At 43.5% G+C, this 18,588-nt stretch overlaps 1 protein-coding gene across 3 annotated transcripts in view; it reads right to left on the bottom strand.

Moving 5' to 3' along the window:
• Positions 1-987: 987 nt before the first annotated feature.
• LOC147717606 (uncharacterized) overlaps positions 988-18,588 on the bottom strand; it is a 71,204-nt gene continuing 53,603 nt past the window's right edge. Inside the window, exons 7-8 of one of the 3 annotated variants that reach the window (XM_086924388.1) lie at positions 4,867-4,889; positions 988-2,116 (exon numbers count right to left, since the gene is read on the bottom strand). In XM_086924388.1, the coding sequence (XP_086780514.1) occupies positions 1,846-2,116; positions 4,867-4,889 (294 nt within the window). In that variant the 3' untranslated portion in view covers positions 988-1,845. The remainder of the gene's footprint in view (positions 2,117-4,866; positions 4,890-18,588) is intronic. The other 2 variants (XM_086924387.1, XM_086924389.1) reach the window with 2 other exon arrangements.

Genomic DNA, 18,588 nt, shown 5'->3' with positions numbered 1-18,588 from the left:
GATTTGTGGGGATTTAGCATCATCAACTTTGGTTTAGTGGTGTTGATGACCAAACCCCTCTCATCACAAAAAGTCTTAAAACAATTTAAAAGTTTTTGTAGGCCTATGGGAGTTTTAGACGCCAGGAGGGTATCGTCTGCAAACAATAAAGTAGCTCTCTCAGCTTCTTGGTTATCTGTGAAGTGGCTGACACCACTTAGTGTATGTTGTGCTTTATAAAATATGAAATAAAAGTGAAGTCTTAGTCACATGAAGTCCTGTGAATGTCAGTGTCCTCCTGGGGCTGTATTACACATAGGGAGCACTGCCCTGGATTATTCAGTGGCTCATCATTAAGTGCGTCAGGCACAAACCAGAGGAGTGCACCCTATTACAACAAATGTGCTGTTTCTAGTACAGGCACAACTCTTTGCCTGCACTAGAAAGAGTCCATTTGTGAAAGGTGGACTCAGTGTTTGAAGAGATTGCTCTGCCTTTCACTGCCGGTGGTGGATCCACCTTCCTTCTCAAGGGGATTCCTGGGACTCTTCTGCCCCTGCTCAGGACAGCACACTCACTGTGTGCCACCTTGTATGTTGTACAGCCAGCGCACCTTCTGACAACGCAGACACAAAGGCAAAGCGCTCCCTCATGCAGATATGCAAGCAAACGTTTGTCACCATGCTGGCATGATCCATATTTCAGAAGGGGTCGCAAAAGCATCTTCAGCCTCTTGCCTCAAGAGTGTAAACAAATGGTGCAAATGTCCATTGTAACTACAGCCCACTTTGTGTATGTGCTTCCGTGCTCGAGGGAGGAGTCTGATGCAGTTAGCGTTCCGTTAGCACCACGCCACTTTGTGAGCTATGTGTTGGATCCTGGGCTGATTGAAAGAGCAGCTGGCGACAAGGGGCTACAAGCAAGGAGGCCGTCATGATCCCAATGGGTGCATCTGAAATGCAACTATGTGGAATAAAGCCCTATAGGCTGTCCTATATACTAGGTGTCTCGGCGTCATCCAATTTACATCTGGGGCAATAGTGTTGTGTGGTTGGGAATATGCATTGCAACCAGTGTGGGGTAAGATAACTCTTATGCAGGACCATATATTGAATGAATTTGAATTTGGTGTTACGTGGGATTTTTTTGGGGTATGCCAGAGTCTTGTTCCAGTCCCCATCCGACAGGTCCGCGCCAAGGTCCATGGACCATTTATTGCGCAAGTTCATCAGTGGGATTCTAGTGTGGGTAGTAATCCCTTTGTAGAGCCACTTGGTGAGATGACGGCCCTCTCCCATCAAGTAATGCATAAAAACCAATCCGTGCCTAGGAGGTTCCTCTCTATGTGGGGCCCAATGTTTCTTTATATATTGCAGGACTGCAGCGTGTGTTAAATATAACGCATCAGTGTCTTCCTGTCGCCTGACAACGTTACCATGATCCATGAGTGCACCTTCATCAAATAAAGCACCCACTGGGGTCACACCTCCCTCCGCCCAAGGCAGCAGCCGTCTTCTGGTAAGGGGGCCTGTGGGGGTGGGTATGCCAGTATAGATGAAGAGTCCTCCTATTGCCCTATTCATCGCATATCAGGAACAGTGTGGTACTCAGGGTCATTAAGTCAGCCAAAAAGGTCCATCAGGTGGGAAATGGTAACCACTTCCTGCGCGCCATCACCATTTCCTCCACTCTTATCTCACTCTTTTGTATCCAAAACCTTGCTTGCTATCCTTTCTGTTTTATTCCCATCACCAACAGGGTACAACTTCCGATATCCAACAAATGCACCAGTGCATTCTATGTTTTTGGCAACATAGGTGGCCACTCGTGTGGGCAAAACCCACATAGGCACTAATAGACAAGAAGTCAACCTTCCATTGAGCTCTTAGAAGTACAGACACAAGAGCAGTCAAGTTCTTGACACAACCAAGGCTTGGATGAAAAAGTAGATTTTTTCCAAAGAGTTGTCCCTTCTTTCATAGAACCTCCATACAATATCTGTCCTTCAGCCCCCACAACAGTGTCTGATGATGAAGAGGACACCTTCTTCCCAACTCTGCAACTTGCACGTTTTTTCTTGTTCGTTGATGCAGACAATATAGGCCCAATGACTGCTTGGTGGTAAGTTGCATCCGTTCTAGAGAGAGACAACATGAGACACTTAGAAAGAAGAAGCCACTTCATGAAATTTCCAAAATAGCCCTTAAACAATGTGTAAGGTCTTCTACAACATTGCAGACGTACATTCTAATACAAGTGGGGTACACATATCAACACTGGGTGGGTGAAATTTTCGCAAGGCTAAGCGGGACCCCTTGGGATTTACACTTACAGATTAATCAAATGTCTCTGCAGCAGTAGCCTTCAGAAATTTGAATTTCACAAATTTCCGCAGAAAGCCAGTTATACGTCTCTGTAGCTAATCTATTTGCTTTTGGGTTTTAATTTTTATTCCTACTCTACCTTATTGTTTGTTTTTGTTTCTAAAAAAAAAAAAAGAAAAGAAAGAAAACCAAAAAGGACATTGGGTTAGGCAAACTGATATATTAAATACTTTGTTTGCTGGTGTACTGTTTATATACATTCATTATTAATCTATTTTATAATTGGCCGAGATAATAAAATCCATATTACATTTTCTAAACAGGGGGATCACACATATTTTATAAACTAGTCTATCAAATACCACTATTTGAAAGAGAGGTTGTCTAGATGACTGACGATTCAAACGAAGTTGGACGATTGAAACGAAGTTGTACGTGAAACGCTTAAGTCGCCATGTTAGTTCGGGATCGGTGAGTGAGTGCGCAGGTTTGAGTAAGCTCAGAATGAGTTGTACGTCCTGTGGAGAAGGCTGCTTAGTAGAGCAGCCTGACGCAGAGAGATGAAGGCCATTTGTCAGGTGCAGTCATCTCTTGCTTTTTAATCTTAACAAGGAAGAAGAAATTCTGATCCTCACAGCGTTGACACACCGGGGGTCCCTAAGTAGTAGTGAGTGGGGGATTTAGCTGCTGTGGTCAGTTAAAGGACTTATGACACTAAAGAACTCTAGGTCAACCCTTGACCGCTAAGAACCTTGCAAAGTAGTGTTTATTTGTTTCTTTGAGAGCAATTGAATACTTCCTGATAATGAAGTGCTGGAGTTCCCATCTGCAGGCTATCTGTGTTGTCTACAATGTTACTCCACCCTATGGTCGGCCTACTTCATTTGATTTAATTGAAAGTTGAACTGGAAGTGGGTTGCAACTGAATTCTTGAACCATGGAGCAGAATAAGATGGAGTTCATTGTGGCAGAAAACATACCAAAGGTGAGAGCCCCGAGTGTCACAGATAACTTCATCCGGAGTAACATCTTGGTTCACTTGCCTGGGGAGCATCTGATAAACTAGTTTTAACCAGGGACCACTATTTATACTCGACAAAAATCATCATGAGATGATTTTGGACATGATGAAAGATCAGGAAATACAATTTAAAGGAGGTTCCTTCATGGTGAAGATGTAGGTTTTCTTACTCACATGTTGGTGGAATGTCAAGTGAAACTTTGTGAAAGCATCCTGCTGAGTCGTGCTTCGTTAGTCTTGATTCAAGAGATCAAATGACCTTGAAATTACTTTTCTTCAATAGCTTCTTTATCAAAAATTGCTCGTTTAAAGGTTTAATGGTGACTAATTCATTCCTACTTAGAAGCTTGAAATCTTCATCAGAAATGTCAGTTGATAACCATTTTCATATTAGTATGTTTTAAGATTCATTTGAAAATTATGTTTTTACTCCAGTGAAATGATTCACACATTAAGAAAAGTGTATACCCCGAAATAAAAGGAAACTCTAGTAGTCGAAGTACAGATACCCACTTCCTGAGAGCTATTGGAGTCACAAACACAGATACAAACATCCAGAGAGCTATTGAGGTCACACACACAGATTCAAACGTCCAGAGCACTCTGAGGGTCACAGACCAACATCCAGAAAGCTCTCGAGTCAGAGACATAAATACCCATATCCAGAGAGCTCTGCAAGTCACACCCAGAGCCCTCTCAGAATCGAAGACATTGTTACCCATATACAGAGTGTCACACACAAGGATACAAACATCCAGAGAGCTATTGGAGTCCCAAACACAGAAACACTCATACAGAGAGCTCTGAGGGACACCGCCCTATATCCAGGGAGCTGTGGGAGTCAGAGGCACATCCAGCGAGCCCTATATGTCATGGACATAGACATCCACATCCAGAGACTTCTCAGAATCAAAGGCATTGATACCCCATCAAGAGAGCCTTGGGTGTCACAAACACAGATACATACACCCAGAGAGCGCTAGGAGCCACTGACACCGATAATTAGATTCCAGACACCTTCAGATATCAGACACAGAAACCCACATCCAGACATCTCTGAAAGTCAGAGGCACAAATACCTGCACCCAGAGAGCAAGCAAGGAACCCACATTCAAAGAGACAAGAGGCACAGATATCCACACCCTGAGGTTTCTAGGAGTCACAGACATAGATGCCCAGATATAGGTAGATCTAACCTAAGCCAGAGAGCTATGGGCGTCACAAACGCAGATACCCAAAAGGTTCTCGGTTTCACAACACAAATGCACACATCAGGATACATAATTGAATCAAAGGCTTAGATGCCACCACCAAGTGAGGTCCTTGAGTTACAGACACATATACCTACTACCTCCTCGGGTGAGTGCAAGGAGGAGTAGAGGACACAGAGTAGACACCCTCATCTACAGAAACCAAGAGTCAGAGTCTCCCAAAAGTCACATACAGAGATCCCCATATCCAAAGAGCTGTAGGAGCCAGTGTCACAGAAACCTTCTGCAACAATTCACATTGCATAGGACTGAGCGCTCAAAGCTAACTCACCTTCCATGCAGGCATCGCTCAAACTGTTGTGAATAAAAGAGAATATCATGGTTATGAGGTGAAAAGTGAGAGGCCGGTGACACAGACAGAGCACCATATTTAAGATATCTGGGCACACACATTAATAATAAAATAGATCCTTCAGTGGATCAGCCAAAAATACATAATTTCAAGAGGTGGCCAAGATGAGAGGCTGAGGACTACAGTTTACATTAAAGATACCTGAATCCCAAAGAGGTGAATGAGCACATCTCCCAAAAGTTACCTGGAGATAATGCTTACTGAGTAACAATCAAATCCTGCCAGAGACAGCCATGAATACATTTGATTTAGTGTGGGTTACTGGAACACCTGGCTCCGAATATTGTCTCATTTTAGTGCAGGATATATGAAAAGGCATAATTGCAGGTAGAAGCATTATGGTGATTAAAATTATGTCAATACATGTACATAATATAAAAATTAGCAACATGATTGATGGCAATCTGTGATACAATCTGAGGTGCAATTAATTTATTCAGTTCCCTTCCTACCCATTCCTAGATATCGTCTACATTATCACCGAAATCTTGCCAAGGTTGGGAGCCTTCCAAACAGTGCACACACACTCCTGCTCATCCTGTTTGTATGTTTCCAGCCTTCTCCTTGCCTGTAGGTCAGGCCACTCCCAGTCTCTATTACATTTTCATTGTAGTGCAAAGAGTCTGTGAGTATGTCACCGCTGCTACCTCGACACAGACTGTTCCTTAAAAGCTTTTTCTCGAATGTCACAGGCATATTTCTCCGCGAGAGGCTCGAGCACAGTCTTTATATAATAGCTTTCAACATTATTTTGAGAAAAGTAAACTCATGACCTCTGATGTAGAGTGTAGAAAAAGAGTGTAAATTTGCTTGCTCATTCATCTAAAGCTATTGCGTTTTCCCAATAACCATTATATTGCATGACACATATAATACGGATCCACTATCGACGTATAATAAAAATACTGTTACATGTGCCGTTACCATGGAGATACAACAGGGACAATGTAGGGACACTGTACCTCCACACTGTCTGGATATGGCGACTTTGAGACATGCTTCCCCACATGTCAATTCCCCACTGCTAAGAAAAATACTACGAGTTCTATGAATCAGCTGATGGAGAATGTTTGTGGAATGTTGTTTCAAGCACAGCAGGCCTGAATCTACCCACCTAATGCAGAGAGTAACCTACAGAAATGGCTAGCAGACATGTGGAATTGAGCACTCCCAACGTCCAAGTCTCGCTGTCCTGGTTGGGAAGGCAATGCAATTTGGTACCATATGTTTTGTTTTTGTACTTGGATGTATGTTTTTGGAAATCATTCTTATTAGGACGTATTAACTTGGATTGGATATAAAAACTCTCCATTTTTGACTATGTTACATTTTATTCAACAATAAATGCATTGATTGATAGATTAGGGTTTGTAGAGCGCGCAGCAACCCGGAAGAGTGCCCTGGTGCTAAGCTTGCATGTCTCTTTGTCTCCTTTTCCTTGAATCTACTGGGCACACGCATATCAACAAAATACATTCTTTAACTGTAGGAAAGTATTGAGAAGCAGTACACAGAACATAGAAAAAGTTGAGAAGTATGAACAATGGGTGTAAATTCAATAAATTGTATGAATAATGTTTTCTTGTAAATGATAAAACACATTCTTTAAATATTTTTACAAATAATTTCAAATAAAATTCTCAAATGGGACAAGAGATCTTTTAGCTTGTTCCTTGGACCCGATGAGCACCTCATTCTTTCATTCATATACGCAAAAGCACACATGATAGTCTGCAGGAATGGAAGAAAACACATAGGGGCCGATTAGGTGGTCAGTCGGGGCTCAAGGATCCCTTCGGGGCAGCGGGCAGAAAGTAATCCCCTACCATAGGGTGGTGCCTGCTCAGGCACCGCCATAGGGATTACGATACACGTTTCAGGTAGCCTTTCACAGGCTGTCAGAAATGGACTTTGTTGCCTCATCCCTCTGCGGCCTCCGCTAAGAGGCCTGGGAGCACCTGTGGTGCCCTCCCCAAACATCAGTACCCGTGTGCCAGGCACCCCATGGTGTTTACAACCGCCTCATGGGTGGTCGCATCCAAATTCGTTGGATGGAACCGCTGACTATTAGTCAGTCGCTTTTAATTCCGACACAATGCTTTGGTCCGGCATCATAAGGAGGCCCATATATTTTCTCTGCCTATAAAAGCACTGACTTGGCAAAATTTGACACTAGAAGAATCCTAATACCTTGGAGAATCGATTTCATCCTCTTCCATAAATACAATTCACCGTTGTCTTGGACTGACCAAGCTTAGTAACACTTTGGTCTGAACAACTAAGAACTGGGTAACAGGGCAACTAACCATGGACATGTCCAAATACAAACTCTTGATTCTGACCAAGGTGCAACATGGAGAGACAACTTGCATTTGATCGATGAAGTCCTCTGCGTTCGGCATTAAAGGTGAAGCAGCCATTCTAAATGGCATTACAAGGCACCAAGGGGCACCTGGGCCAACAATTTTAAATCATGGTCACGGTCGGACAATTCACACTTTACCTCATAAGAAGCATAAAACTGCTGCATCCCAGGCATGGATCTAAGTGGTGTAAGGTATTCTACACAGAAGAGACTAGGTGGCATCCATTTAACTACTCCCCTTTAAAAGCAGACCCTAATCGCCTTAAGTGATCGCTGGTTTCTACATCACCTCATCCGTAAATTTCTGAGAGGTGCTACTTAGTGGGTGACACAATGAGTGCTGCAGACAGGCTAGTAGCATCCAATTTACAGGCTGTGAGTACATGTAGTACAAGGGACTCCCAAGTACATTAAGTGTGCCAATTGAGAATAAACTAATTTCACCATATTTTCAAGGAGAGACCAAGCGATTTTGCATTGGTTAGCAGTGGTAGAGTGAAGAGTCCTAATGCCAACAAAAATAATTTCAGAAAATGGGAGTTGTGAAGGCAGAAAGTTTGAGAGGAGTACACACCTAAGATGTCAGGTCTAACAGAGTGGTGAGACATTGGGAGAGAAATGGATTTACCCAAGATCATTTCATTAGGTGAAGTTGTGTTTTACATGTTCGGGACATATAATTGATCTGGTCATAATCCAACAGAAGAAGGTATATGATGAACCTTAACTCTAAATCGTTATAGTTTCTTTTGGCGCTCTTTCATCTCAAAATTAATTCACATAACATCTTCTGTATAGTTTTATTTAAAATATCCATCTTTATTAGTTTGTTGAAATTAATACCAAAATCAATGAGAGGGGCGGGAAACAGTTATGTGGGAAAGGCCCTCAGTTTCCCCGAACGTATATTCATAAACCAAAAGTGGAGGGTTTCTCCAAAACAGTCATTATGCCCTCTTCCTTAGTACTCACCAGACACAGTACATGTGTTCTTATAGAACCCTCACCCACATGCTAATCATGTGGCATGCTTCATCATCGGGTACTCACCTGGTGAGGTACTCACTGCCAGGTGGGCTCAACCTCCAACTGGGACGGAGCACTTTGATATTCTCTATGTTCTTAATGGGATCTTAGGTAAAAAAAAAAGGTTACAAATATCTCCAAGGAACCCTAACCCAATTTTTAATAAAATGGGCCCTGTGACATGGTTAACAACATAACATGACACAAAAAGGCATTTACTGAGCCAGGGAACCCTCGCCCCATTCTTTAATAAGAAGGGACCTGTGCTATGGTTAAAAACATAATATGGCACAAAGAGGCATTTACTGAGCCAGGGAACCCTAAACCAATTCTTTAATAAGAAGGGCCGTGTGATATGGTTAAAAGCATAACATGAGACTAAGGCATTTACCGAGCGGGTGTGTCTATTCTAAGTCGACATGTTTCATCTGCTTCACAAGATGTACAGATTTCATCAGGCCTCTAAGACCCTTGTATTCTTCACCTATAGTGAGCAGGAGTGAAGCCTCCGCACGCATTCCATGCAAGAGATAGTTACACAACCCTTCTACACAGGGTGAGTTAACTGAAAACTGGGGATTATCCACTTCTAGAATCCTAAAAAAGGAGAAGGAACACTGAAACGAAAATGCACCTGTATTGGAATATGGGTAATTTAAACAATGAAACTGTGCAGTGCCCTACACACTCTAAAACAGTGAGGTCTCTAACCTTAGAGATACCATTATCTAAAAGCCAGGATAAGGGACCTGGTGTGACTTAAAGCACCTGTAACAGTCAGTGTTCAAAATATCATGCAGTCATCTCATTATCCAAGTGTATTCACCCAGCGCATCACAGATCCACACAAAGAAATACATGAATGAAAGCCATCAGGTTTTTTAAGTGGGGGACCTGAAGCTAGCTATAACTTGGAGGAGAGTTCACCTATACAGCTGCATGCGAATACTAGAATGGGGCAATGAAAACTATATCTATAGGAAAATGTCCATGAACTATGAAAACCTAACTGGAAACATGAACTATGAAAAACTATTTACATGAACTATCAGCCTTGAAGAAGAGGGTTCCCCCCTCGAAACACGTTAGCTGGTTGTAATTAGTCTAAACAAACCAATAAAGATGGATCTTTTACAAAAGTATACAGAAGATGTGATGTGAATAAAGTTTGAGATGAAAGAACGCTCAAAAGAAACGATTATTTATTTATTTATTTAGAGGTTTTCTACAGCGCTAGTCAGACTCGAGGGTATAGGAGCGCTTTACAACATGATGAAGAGGAGACAAAACACAGAACAGTGCCATGGTTTGCAAATACAAAAGAGTTCAAATTTTACAGTTCTGCTGAGCGTCAAAGGTGTGTCGATGAGGTAGAGAAGTCGAGGGGTCCGAGTAGAAGCCATGAGGTAGAGGGGTCAAGAGGTAGTCTCAAAGCCTAGGGGAGGCAAGTCTTGTGCTGTAATTTTCTCTTAGCGGTGCCGACCCAGGGGTTGAAAGTTCAGGGAAGGGCAAGGGGTAGGTAGTGGTTGTACGATTTTTGATGTCTGCCCGGAGGGGGAGTGAAGTCAGGTGACTGCCTGGAGGAGGCGTGAGCGTCACGTGATTGCATTCGGGAAGGCGCTGTTGAGGTAAAGGGTTTTTAGGAGGCTTTTGAATTTTGGAAAGGCGGGGGTGTTTCTGATGTCGACTGAGATGGCGTTCCAGATTTTCGGAGCGTTTCCTGCAAACGAGCGGGTTGCAGTCTTTTGTTTCCGCATTTTCAGGGGATTGAGTAAGAAGGAGTTGGAACTCCTGAGGCTTCTTGATTGCCCAGCTTTCTTGAGTTTGGAGGCAAGGTATTCCGGTTTCCCTGTGTGCAGGGCTTTGTGTGTGAGGCAGGCCGTTCTGAATCTGGCCCGCATTTCCACTGGGAGCCAATTTAGATCTCTAAGTGGTGAGATATATGGTCAAATGTTTTGATTTTTTTGACCATTCTGGCTGCTGCATCGAGGGTGGTTTTCAGTGGGGCTAGGTGGGAGCGAGCTGCACCGGAGAGGACTGCATTCCCATAGTCCAGTCTGGACAACACTAGGGCTTGGGTGGCTTGCTTGAGGTCAGTAAGAGGGATGTGGGGTTTGATTTTGTTGAGGAGTTTCAGATTGAGGAAAGCGCTCTTGGTGTGCTTGGTCACGGATACTTTGTGGTCAAGGGTGATTCCCAGTGATTTGACCGAGGTTGGCCGGTTGAGATTTCCGTTGAGGGCATCAATAGCTTTCAACCAATCAACGATTTGCGGGTTTTCTTCCTTGTTGGAGATGAGGAGGATCTCAGATTTTATGGCACGACACGGAGGCCATATTATGCAAATCTCCTTTATTACCACAGCTCAGTAGCAACAATTGAAGAATATAGAACTTAAATGAACATTCTGAGTAAGAATAAAGTCTCTTAGAAACCATCTCTCAGCCTTCTTTGTTGCTGCTGCTCAGAAAGATAAGTAGCTCTTACTATACCCTCTCACTTATTTGGTGATTTTAACTAGATTTTAATTAATAATTGTACCTTTACTGGTAATATCATTGTAGATGTTTACTACATGTCTTTTTTCTATTGTCTCTCTTATATACCTTGCTTTTATCTCGTTGTATAACACTAACTTTTAATATGCTTACATATTAATATTACGCTTTATCTGGTAACTTGTACCTTCTTCATTTTTTCACTATGTCCCCCTCCGGTTCTATTTCGGACCGGTTTCACCCCTTTTACCGCTTCGCAAGCTCTGTTGTCCTTTGAATACACATACGCGCGCCACCCATAAATCGTATCCTGACTACATGGGCTCACCTCCGTGATTTTCCCCAACGCCCTCTCCAAGCGTAGACACCTCTCCGCTTCCACTCGCAAGCCGCTCTGCACCTTTTCACGGACTTCTCCGGCCCCCTCGTTAACGTTACTCGAGAGGGGCCGGATTAGAGGAATACAACTAGAAACGGCAGACGCACGCGTAAAACGTGCGTGGCGGCCATTTTAGGACCTTGGGCAAGTCCTATTCTTTTACATTAAAACCTCCATTTTAAAACAATGGTTTACTTTACTGTCGATACAATGACAGTTTACCGACACACATAACGTGCCCTTTCACAAATCAACAACGTTTTTTCACAGCGCTTCAACTACGAAAGATTCCTTCACCGATCTGCCTAATAATTAACCCTTATTCGACCATAACTACTATTACTAATATTAACCCCTTTTTCTCAACTAAACATGTCAGAACCTATCCCTAATATCGAGAGTCACTTAGAAAAATTGGTTAACAAGGCCTTTGAAAAGGTCCTTGACTCAATCGACGATAACATTAATAAAAGGCTTGAGGCCTTACACTCCCCCCTCCCATCTACCAGTGGTACTCAATCCGGAGCAAAAGGTAAGGCTCCCAAAAAAGGGCATTAGGAGGTATAGACCACAAAGATCCAAAGAAGCATAAAGCAACCTCCGCCCCTTCACGCCCTCGGGGTGGTGACAAAAATGGTGCCTCAGGCACCCCATACGGGCAAAATGAAGGCCCAGAGCCCCCTACTACTATGGATATCGATGATATCTCAGAACCTGAAATAGACCTGTCCTATTCATCCGAATTCGACACCGATGAAGATGAATACCAAAAAAGACGAACAGGGAGCTCAGAAGGGACACCTAAGGTCCCAGAGAAAAACATAGCCCTACTAGACCCCTTTGGAGACCCTATGTTCGACCCACTCCTAATTAAACACCCCTTGTCCCCCGAGTGGACCCCCTCCCAACACGTCGCTGATTACTTAACTTTCTGGCTTCGCAGGGAGATTCCACAAGAAGTCAGGGCAAAACTTCGATCTGAATGCCCTAGACCCTCCCTACCTAATAAGATAACCACAACCCCCGAACTTGACCCCAAAGTGGTGGCTTTTATCTCAAAAACCTCTCGAGACCCTAGAAAAGGACTAGATAAGGGCCTTAGATCTTGCCAGGATCGCCTACTAGACTCTATTGGTCCTATAACAAAATGTTCGAGATGGCAGAAACAGCTTATCTCGAGGACCGACAGGTCGACCCTAAAGAACTGAGGGAATGGGTCCAAAGGGCTATATGTTTAATTGGAAATGCCAATACCGCCTTATCTATTGAGAGAAAAAAGGGAGTCCTCTTCAAAATCGACCCTAAATTAATCGAACTAGCTAAGAACGATGGCGATCAAACTACCCAAGGTTTCCTCTTTGGGGAGAAATTCATCAGAGATATGGCTAGATACGTAGGAGCCTTTAACTCCATTCAAAAATCTCAAAAAGATTTAAAGAGAGTATTCCAAGATCGTGTTTTTACTCGGGCCGGGAGAATGCGGGGTCGTTTTCCCGGCCGAGGAAACTCAAACTCAAGACCCTTCATGTCTCGTGGTGGTGGCAGATTCAACTTTAACAACTCCAACAACTTTGGACAATTTTATCCCCAAAGACAAAGACCCCGGGGAGGAAACTTCAGAGGCGAGAGGAGACAACGCTCCTTTTCCACAGGTAAGAATCTTACCAGACCCTTCAGATACCCCTCCAAAGGTGGGAGGGAGACTACTCCAATTTGCTGGAAACTGGAAACTGGTGACAAAAGACCCGTGGGTACTCAATACAATAAAGGGCTACAAAATAGATTTTATAGCGACTCCTTTTCAAAGAAAAGCCCCAAGAGAAATAACATTCTCGGGCAAAGACAAAATGTTAGTCTCTCAGGAAGTCCAAGAACTCCTAAAAAAAGGCGCAATAGTCGAATCCTTTTCCCCAGGATTCCTCAGCAATATATTTCTGGTCGAAAAGAAAAACAAAGAACAAAGACCAGTGATAAATCTGAAGGAACTAAATCAATGGGTGATTTATCAACACTTCAAAATGGAGGGAATTCACCTCCTAAGGGACGTGTTAAGGAAAGGAGACTGGTTGACGAGACTCGACCTAAAAGACGCCTACCTAACGATTCCTATTTGGGAACCTCATCAAAAGTTTCTACAATTCACATGGCAAGGCCACCTATATCAATTTTGCAGCCTGCCTTTCGGCCTCTGGTCCTCCCCCTGGTGCTTCACCAAAGTACTCCGACCCATCGCATCCTGGTTGAGACAAAGAGGAATCAGGATGATCATTTACCTCGACGATATCCTTATAATGGCACAGTCAAAAAAGACTGTCTCCTCTCATACAGATCTCACGATACGTCTTCTACAACACCTAGGTTTTATCATAAACCTAAAAAAGTCTTGTATAATTCCTTCTCAACAAACCCAATTCCTAGGGTTCTTGGTAGATACTGTAAAGACAGAACTCCGTCTCCCCAGCGACAAAGTGAGGAAAGTCAGAAAAGAACTGAGGAAAACACTTCTTATGAAAGTCTTTCCCCTGAGATATCTAGCCAAAATCCTGGGCCTTCTTTCCTCCACAACTGGGGGTCGCTGGACCCAACAAGAAAAAGAATTGCATATCAATTGCTTAGAGTTACTAGCAGGCTCGTTTGCAATTCGCTGTTTTACTCAAGACTCAATGAAATGCTGCGTAACTTTACGAATGGACAACGTGTCTGCAGTTCGCTATGTCAGCAAACTGGGCGGCCCTCATTCCAAAGACCTGACAGACTTGGCGAAAGGCCTATGGAACTACTGTTTGAACAAAGGTATTTCAGTTGTAGCGGAACACATTCCCGGACTGAAAAACGAAGTTGCAGATTGGTGTTCCAGGAATTTCAAGGATTCCAGCAACTGGAAATTGAACAGAGATGTATTTCTGTCCATTCAATCGAAGTGGGGTCCATTCAAAACAGATCTATTTGCAGACCGTATAAATACCCAACTAAAACAATTCTTCAGTTGGAGGCCGGACCCTCAAGCCATGAAAGTAGATGCCTTCCTACAAGATTGGACAAACCTAGCACCTTATGCCTTCCCCCCTTTTTCAATGCTCCCTCGTCTCCTTCTCCACGCTCGACGTTACAGTCAGAGCATGGTAGTGATAGCCCCTCTCTGGAGATCCCAAGCATGGTTTCCCATCATCTTGGAAATGAGCATAGATTTCCAATTTTAATTCCTTCCTTCACGGAAATCCTTCTAGATCCAGAAGGTCATACACATCCCCTGATAGAGCAGGGCCTTCTAATTCTGACGGCATGGAAGATTTCAGGAGACAGTGGAATGTCCCTGGACTTTCGTCAAATGCTTTCAGACTCATTTCAGAGTCTTGGGCACCCGGAACAAGGAAAGCTTATAGATTGGCATGGAACAAATGGGTTCGCTGGTGCCTTCAACGACGTTACGATCCCGTTTCAACTGATCTAGTCAATGTTATCAACTTCCTTTCGGATCTTTTTACTTCAGGTCTTTCTTACAGAACTGTTAACGTTTATAGATCCGCAATTTCAGCCGGTCATTCTTTAATTAATGAAACATCAGTTGGACAAAATCTTCTTACTAAAAAGATAATGAGAAGCATGAGGGTTTTAAACCCTCCTGGCCCTAAATATTCCACCCTGTGGGACGTCACTCTTGTTCTTAGGACTTTAGCGTCATGGGGAGATAACTCTTCTCTATCGCTTAAACGCATCTCTTTTAAGATTACTGTCTTATTGTGTCTGGTGTCTTTTCGTAGAACTTCTGACGTTAAGGCTTTAGACATTTCTACTAGGGCCTTTCAACCCGAAGGAGTTTGTTTCTTCCTTAAGAAAAGAACGAAGACCTTATCCTCTTCAATTTTCTATCCCTTTTTCCCTGAAAATGATAGACTTTGTGTGGTTAAATGCTTAAAGGAATATGAAAAAAGAACTAAATATCTTAGAATGAATGAATCACAACTAATAATTTCTTATAGATCTCCTCATAAAGGAGTCTCTTCCCCTACTTTAGCCAGGTGGGTTAAGAATGTCATGCATGAAAGTGGTGTTGATGTTTCTGTTTTTGGTGCTCATTCTTTAAGAGGTGCTTCAGCCTCTAAAGCCTTCTGTTTAGGAGGAGGATTACAAGACATCCTTAGGGCTGCAGATTGGTCTAATGATTCTATGTTTAGAGCATGTTATTTTAAACCTATATCTAATGTGATTGATAATGTTCTTAATGCACTTTAAACTTGCATAATATGGCCTCCGTGTCGTGCCATAAAATTTAGATTTTTCACAGCCTGCTGGGCAGAAAATCTGGATTTTATTAAGGACACGGAGGCTAATATTATCCCACCTCTTTCTTCATACCCTCCCATTTGTATGAAATTACGATGTGTACCTTTTTTCTTTCAGAATAACCTGATCCTGGATTTTATCTATGGAGTTCTGGATCTTCAAGTTTTGGATCCTCAAGTTTATCTCATGTTGATCTTTCTTCGCAGTTCTTGAACAAAGAAGGCTGAGAGATGGTTTCTAAGAGACTTTATTCTTACTCAGAATGTTCATTTAAGTTCTATATTCTTCAATTGTTGCTACTGAGCTGTGGTAATAAAGGAGATTTGCATAATATTAGCCTCCGTGTCCTTAATAAAATCCAGATTTTCTGCCCAGCAGGCTGTGAAAAATCTAAATTTTCCCTGATTGAGTTTGAGGTGGTTCGTTGATAGCCATTCTTGGACTTCTCTGAGAGTATTGTTGAGTCTTCGGATGTCGTTAAAGGAGGAGGTTTCTAACTAGATTTGGGTGTCATCGGCATATAGATGAAAAGGGATGTTCGCTTTCTTCAGAATGGAGGTGAGGGGTTCCATATATATGTTGAACAGTTGAGGGGAGAGAATGGATTCTTGAGGGACACCTCTGTTCAAGGGGAGGAGTTTGTAGGCAAAGGATTTGATTTTTACTCTTTGGGAGCGGTTTTGGAAGAAGGAGGAGAACCATTTCAGGACCACTTCGTCTGTACCTACCCGCTCTTTGAGGGCTTTGATGAGAAGACTATAGTCTACAGTGTCAAAGGCTGCTGACAAGTCTAGGAGGATGAGTAGACAGCAGTGGTCTGAGTCGAGGGAGTTGAAGATGTCGTCCATGATGTTGAGGATTGCAGTTTTGGTGCTGTAGCCTTTTCTAAAGCCTGATTAGTGATGGTCTAGCAAATTAATGTTGTCAATATGATTGTTTAGTTGACGGAGAATGCATTTTTCTTGGTTTTTGGCAAGGAAGGGGAGGTTAAAGACAGGTCTGAAATTATTCAGGTCGGTTGAGTCTAAGCCTGATTTCTTCAGAAGTGGAGTGACTTGACCGACTTTAAGGCAATCTGGTATGATGCCAGTTTTTAGAGAGCTGTTTATGGCACCAGGGTGAGTTTTAGCTCTTTGACCATTTGCGAGGGAATGGGGTCGAGGTTATGAGACGATGGCTTGGAGGAGGAGATTAAATTGGGGATCTCAGATTCTGTGATGGGGATGAAGGAAGACCAGGTTGTTGCCGGTCGCCCTCTCGTGGTAGTTTCAATTGTTGGAGAGCAGTCTATGTCGGGAGGATGGAGGTTAGTGTCCAGTGAGAGTTCGATCATGGTGATTTTTTCGTTGAAGATATTGGCGAAGTTGTCACATAAGGCTTTAGAGGGCTGGATGAGGGATGTCGCTGGCTTTGACGTTTGTTTTTTGATGATGTCAAAGAGTTCTCTTGGTCTGTTTTTGGCCTTGTCCAGCGCGGTGCAGAAAAAGTTGGATTTTTCATTATTGATATGTTGTTTGTACTTTCTTCTTGCTGCTCTGAGTTCATCGTAATGACTGGAGGAGGGATTCTTTCTCCAGAGATGTTCTGAGGTTCTGAGTTGCCTTCTTTCCTCATTAATGGCCTTATTAAACCTGGGTTTTTTCACTTTCAAGGGGGCTAGTTCGTCTAGGATGGAGGACATGGTAACATTGTAATGGGATGTGAGTTCTTCAGTTGAGCGGCCTTCCGGGGAGATGGGCAGGAGGGCGGACATTTTCTCTTCTAACTTACCTGTGTTGATCTGTGCTACGTTTCTCGACCATGAGGGGGGGTCTGAGATGGAGGGAAGAGACAAGATCTGTTGGGGGAGGTGGAATAGGATATGGTGATGGTCTGACCAGTCGACCGGTAGGATGTGATCTATAGTGATTGCGTCATGTTTGGCGATGATGGAATCCAGGGTTGCTCCTTTGTTGTGGGTTTCTTTTGAACAGTGCTGGATTAGGTTGTTGGTATGGAGTAGGTCATTAAGGTTTTGCACTGGAACACTGTTCTTATCATTCCAGTGGAGGTTAAGGTCGCCTAGGATGATGTTGTTGGTATATCGGAGAGAGCAGTGCACGATTAGGTCTGATAGGTGTTCCGTGAACGTGAGGGTGTTGCCTGGGGGATGGTACAGGAGGTGGCAATGCACTAGATTATTGTCGGTGGTTTTGATGTTGGCGGTAAGGCATTCGAAGGAATTGTAAGTGATGTTATCGTTTTTAGACACCGATAGGTTATTTTTGTGGATAATTGCCACGCCTCCGCCTTTTTGGTCTTATTTATCTTTATTTATGATGGAGAAACCCGGGGGTACGAGCTTATCCAGGATCAGAGGAGAGGAGTCATTGAGCCAGGTCTCGGTGATGGAGGCTATGTCAATGTCATGGTTGAGAATGGATTCTGCCAGCTCTGTAGCATGTTTTGTGGCAGATCTGCAGTTAAGGAGCAGGCAGATCGTACGGGGAGTCCCTTTATCAGGTTCCATAGGGATGGTGATGAGGGAGGTTGGGGGTCTGAGGGGTTTCTAGATAGAGTGTTCAAATCTGATCCCAGTGATTACCTGGATAGTGGATTGCAGGTCGTGGGGTGGAGGGGAAATGTAAGAAGAGGCCAGCTCGATTGCTTCCTCCGCGGACATGGCTTCCATAGCCCTCTTTGGTCTCGAGGCCTGGGAATAGGGAGGGTAAATTGATTGATTTTGGGACGGGGTTGGGAGGCCTAAGGTGGGTGTGGGGGGGGTATGGGGCTGGAGTCGGTGTTGGGAGGGGTTGTGGAGTGACGCGAGGTTGGTTAGGATAAGATTCTGGCCCTGTAATAAGGTGGAGAGTTGGCTTTCATTGCGGGCAAGTCGGGAATCCGTCTCTTGACCGGGGAGGATTGCAGCTGGGAGTGATCTCTTTGGCGTGGGGGAGCGCTGGCAGAGTTGTGTTGACTTTTGTTGTTGGTAGATGTGTCAGTTTGGGTTATGGGGTGTGATGTAGGATGAGAGGAGAGGGAATGGGATGGGGAAGTCTATTTTTCTTGCTAGGGTGTAGATGACGGGGAAGTGGAGGTTTGGGGAGTGG

Source organism: Lissotriton vulgaris, chromosome 5 (genome assembly GCF_964263255.1).
Source record: "Lissotriton vulgaris chromosome 5, aLisVul1.2, whole genome shotgun sequence".
Taxonomy (NCBI): domain Eukaryota; kingdom Metazoa; phylum Chordata; class Amphibia; order Caudata; family Salamandridae; genus Lissotriton; species Lissotriton vulgaris.
The sequence above is the reverse complement of the archived record's forward strand: the minus strand, read 5'-3'. Positions and strand labels throughout refer to the sequence as shown.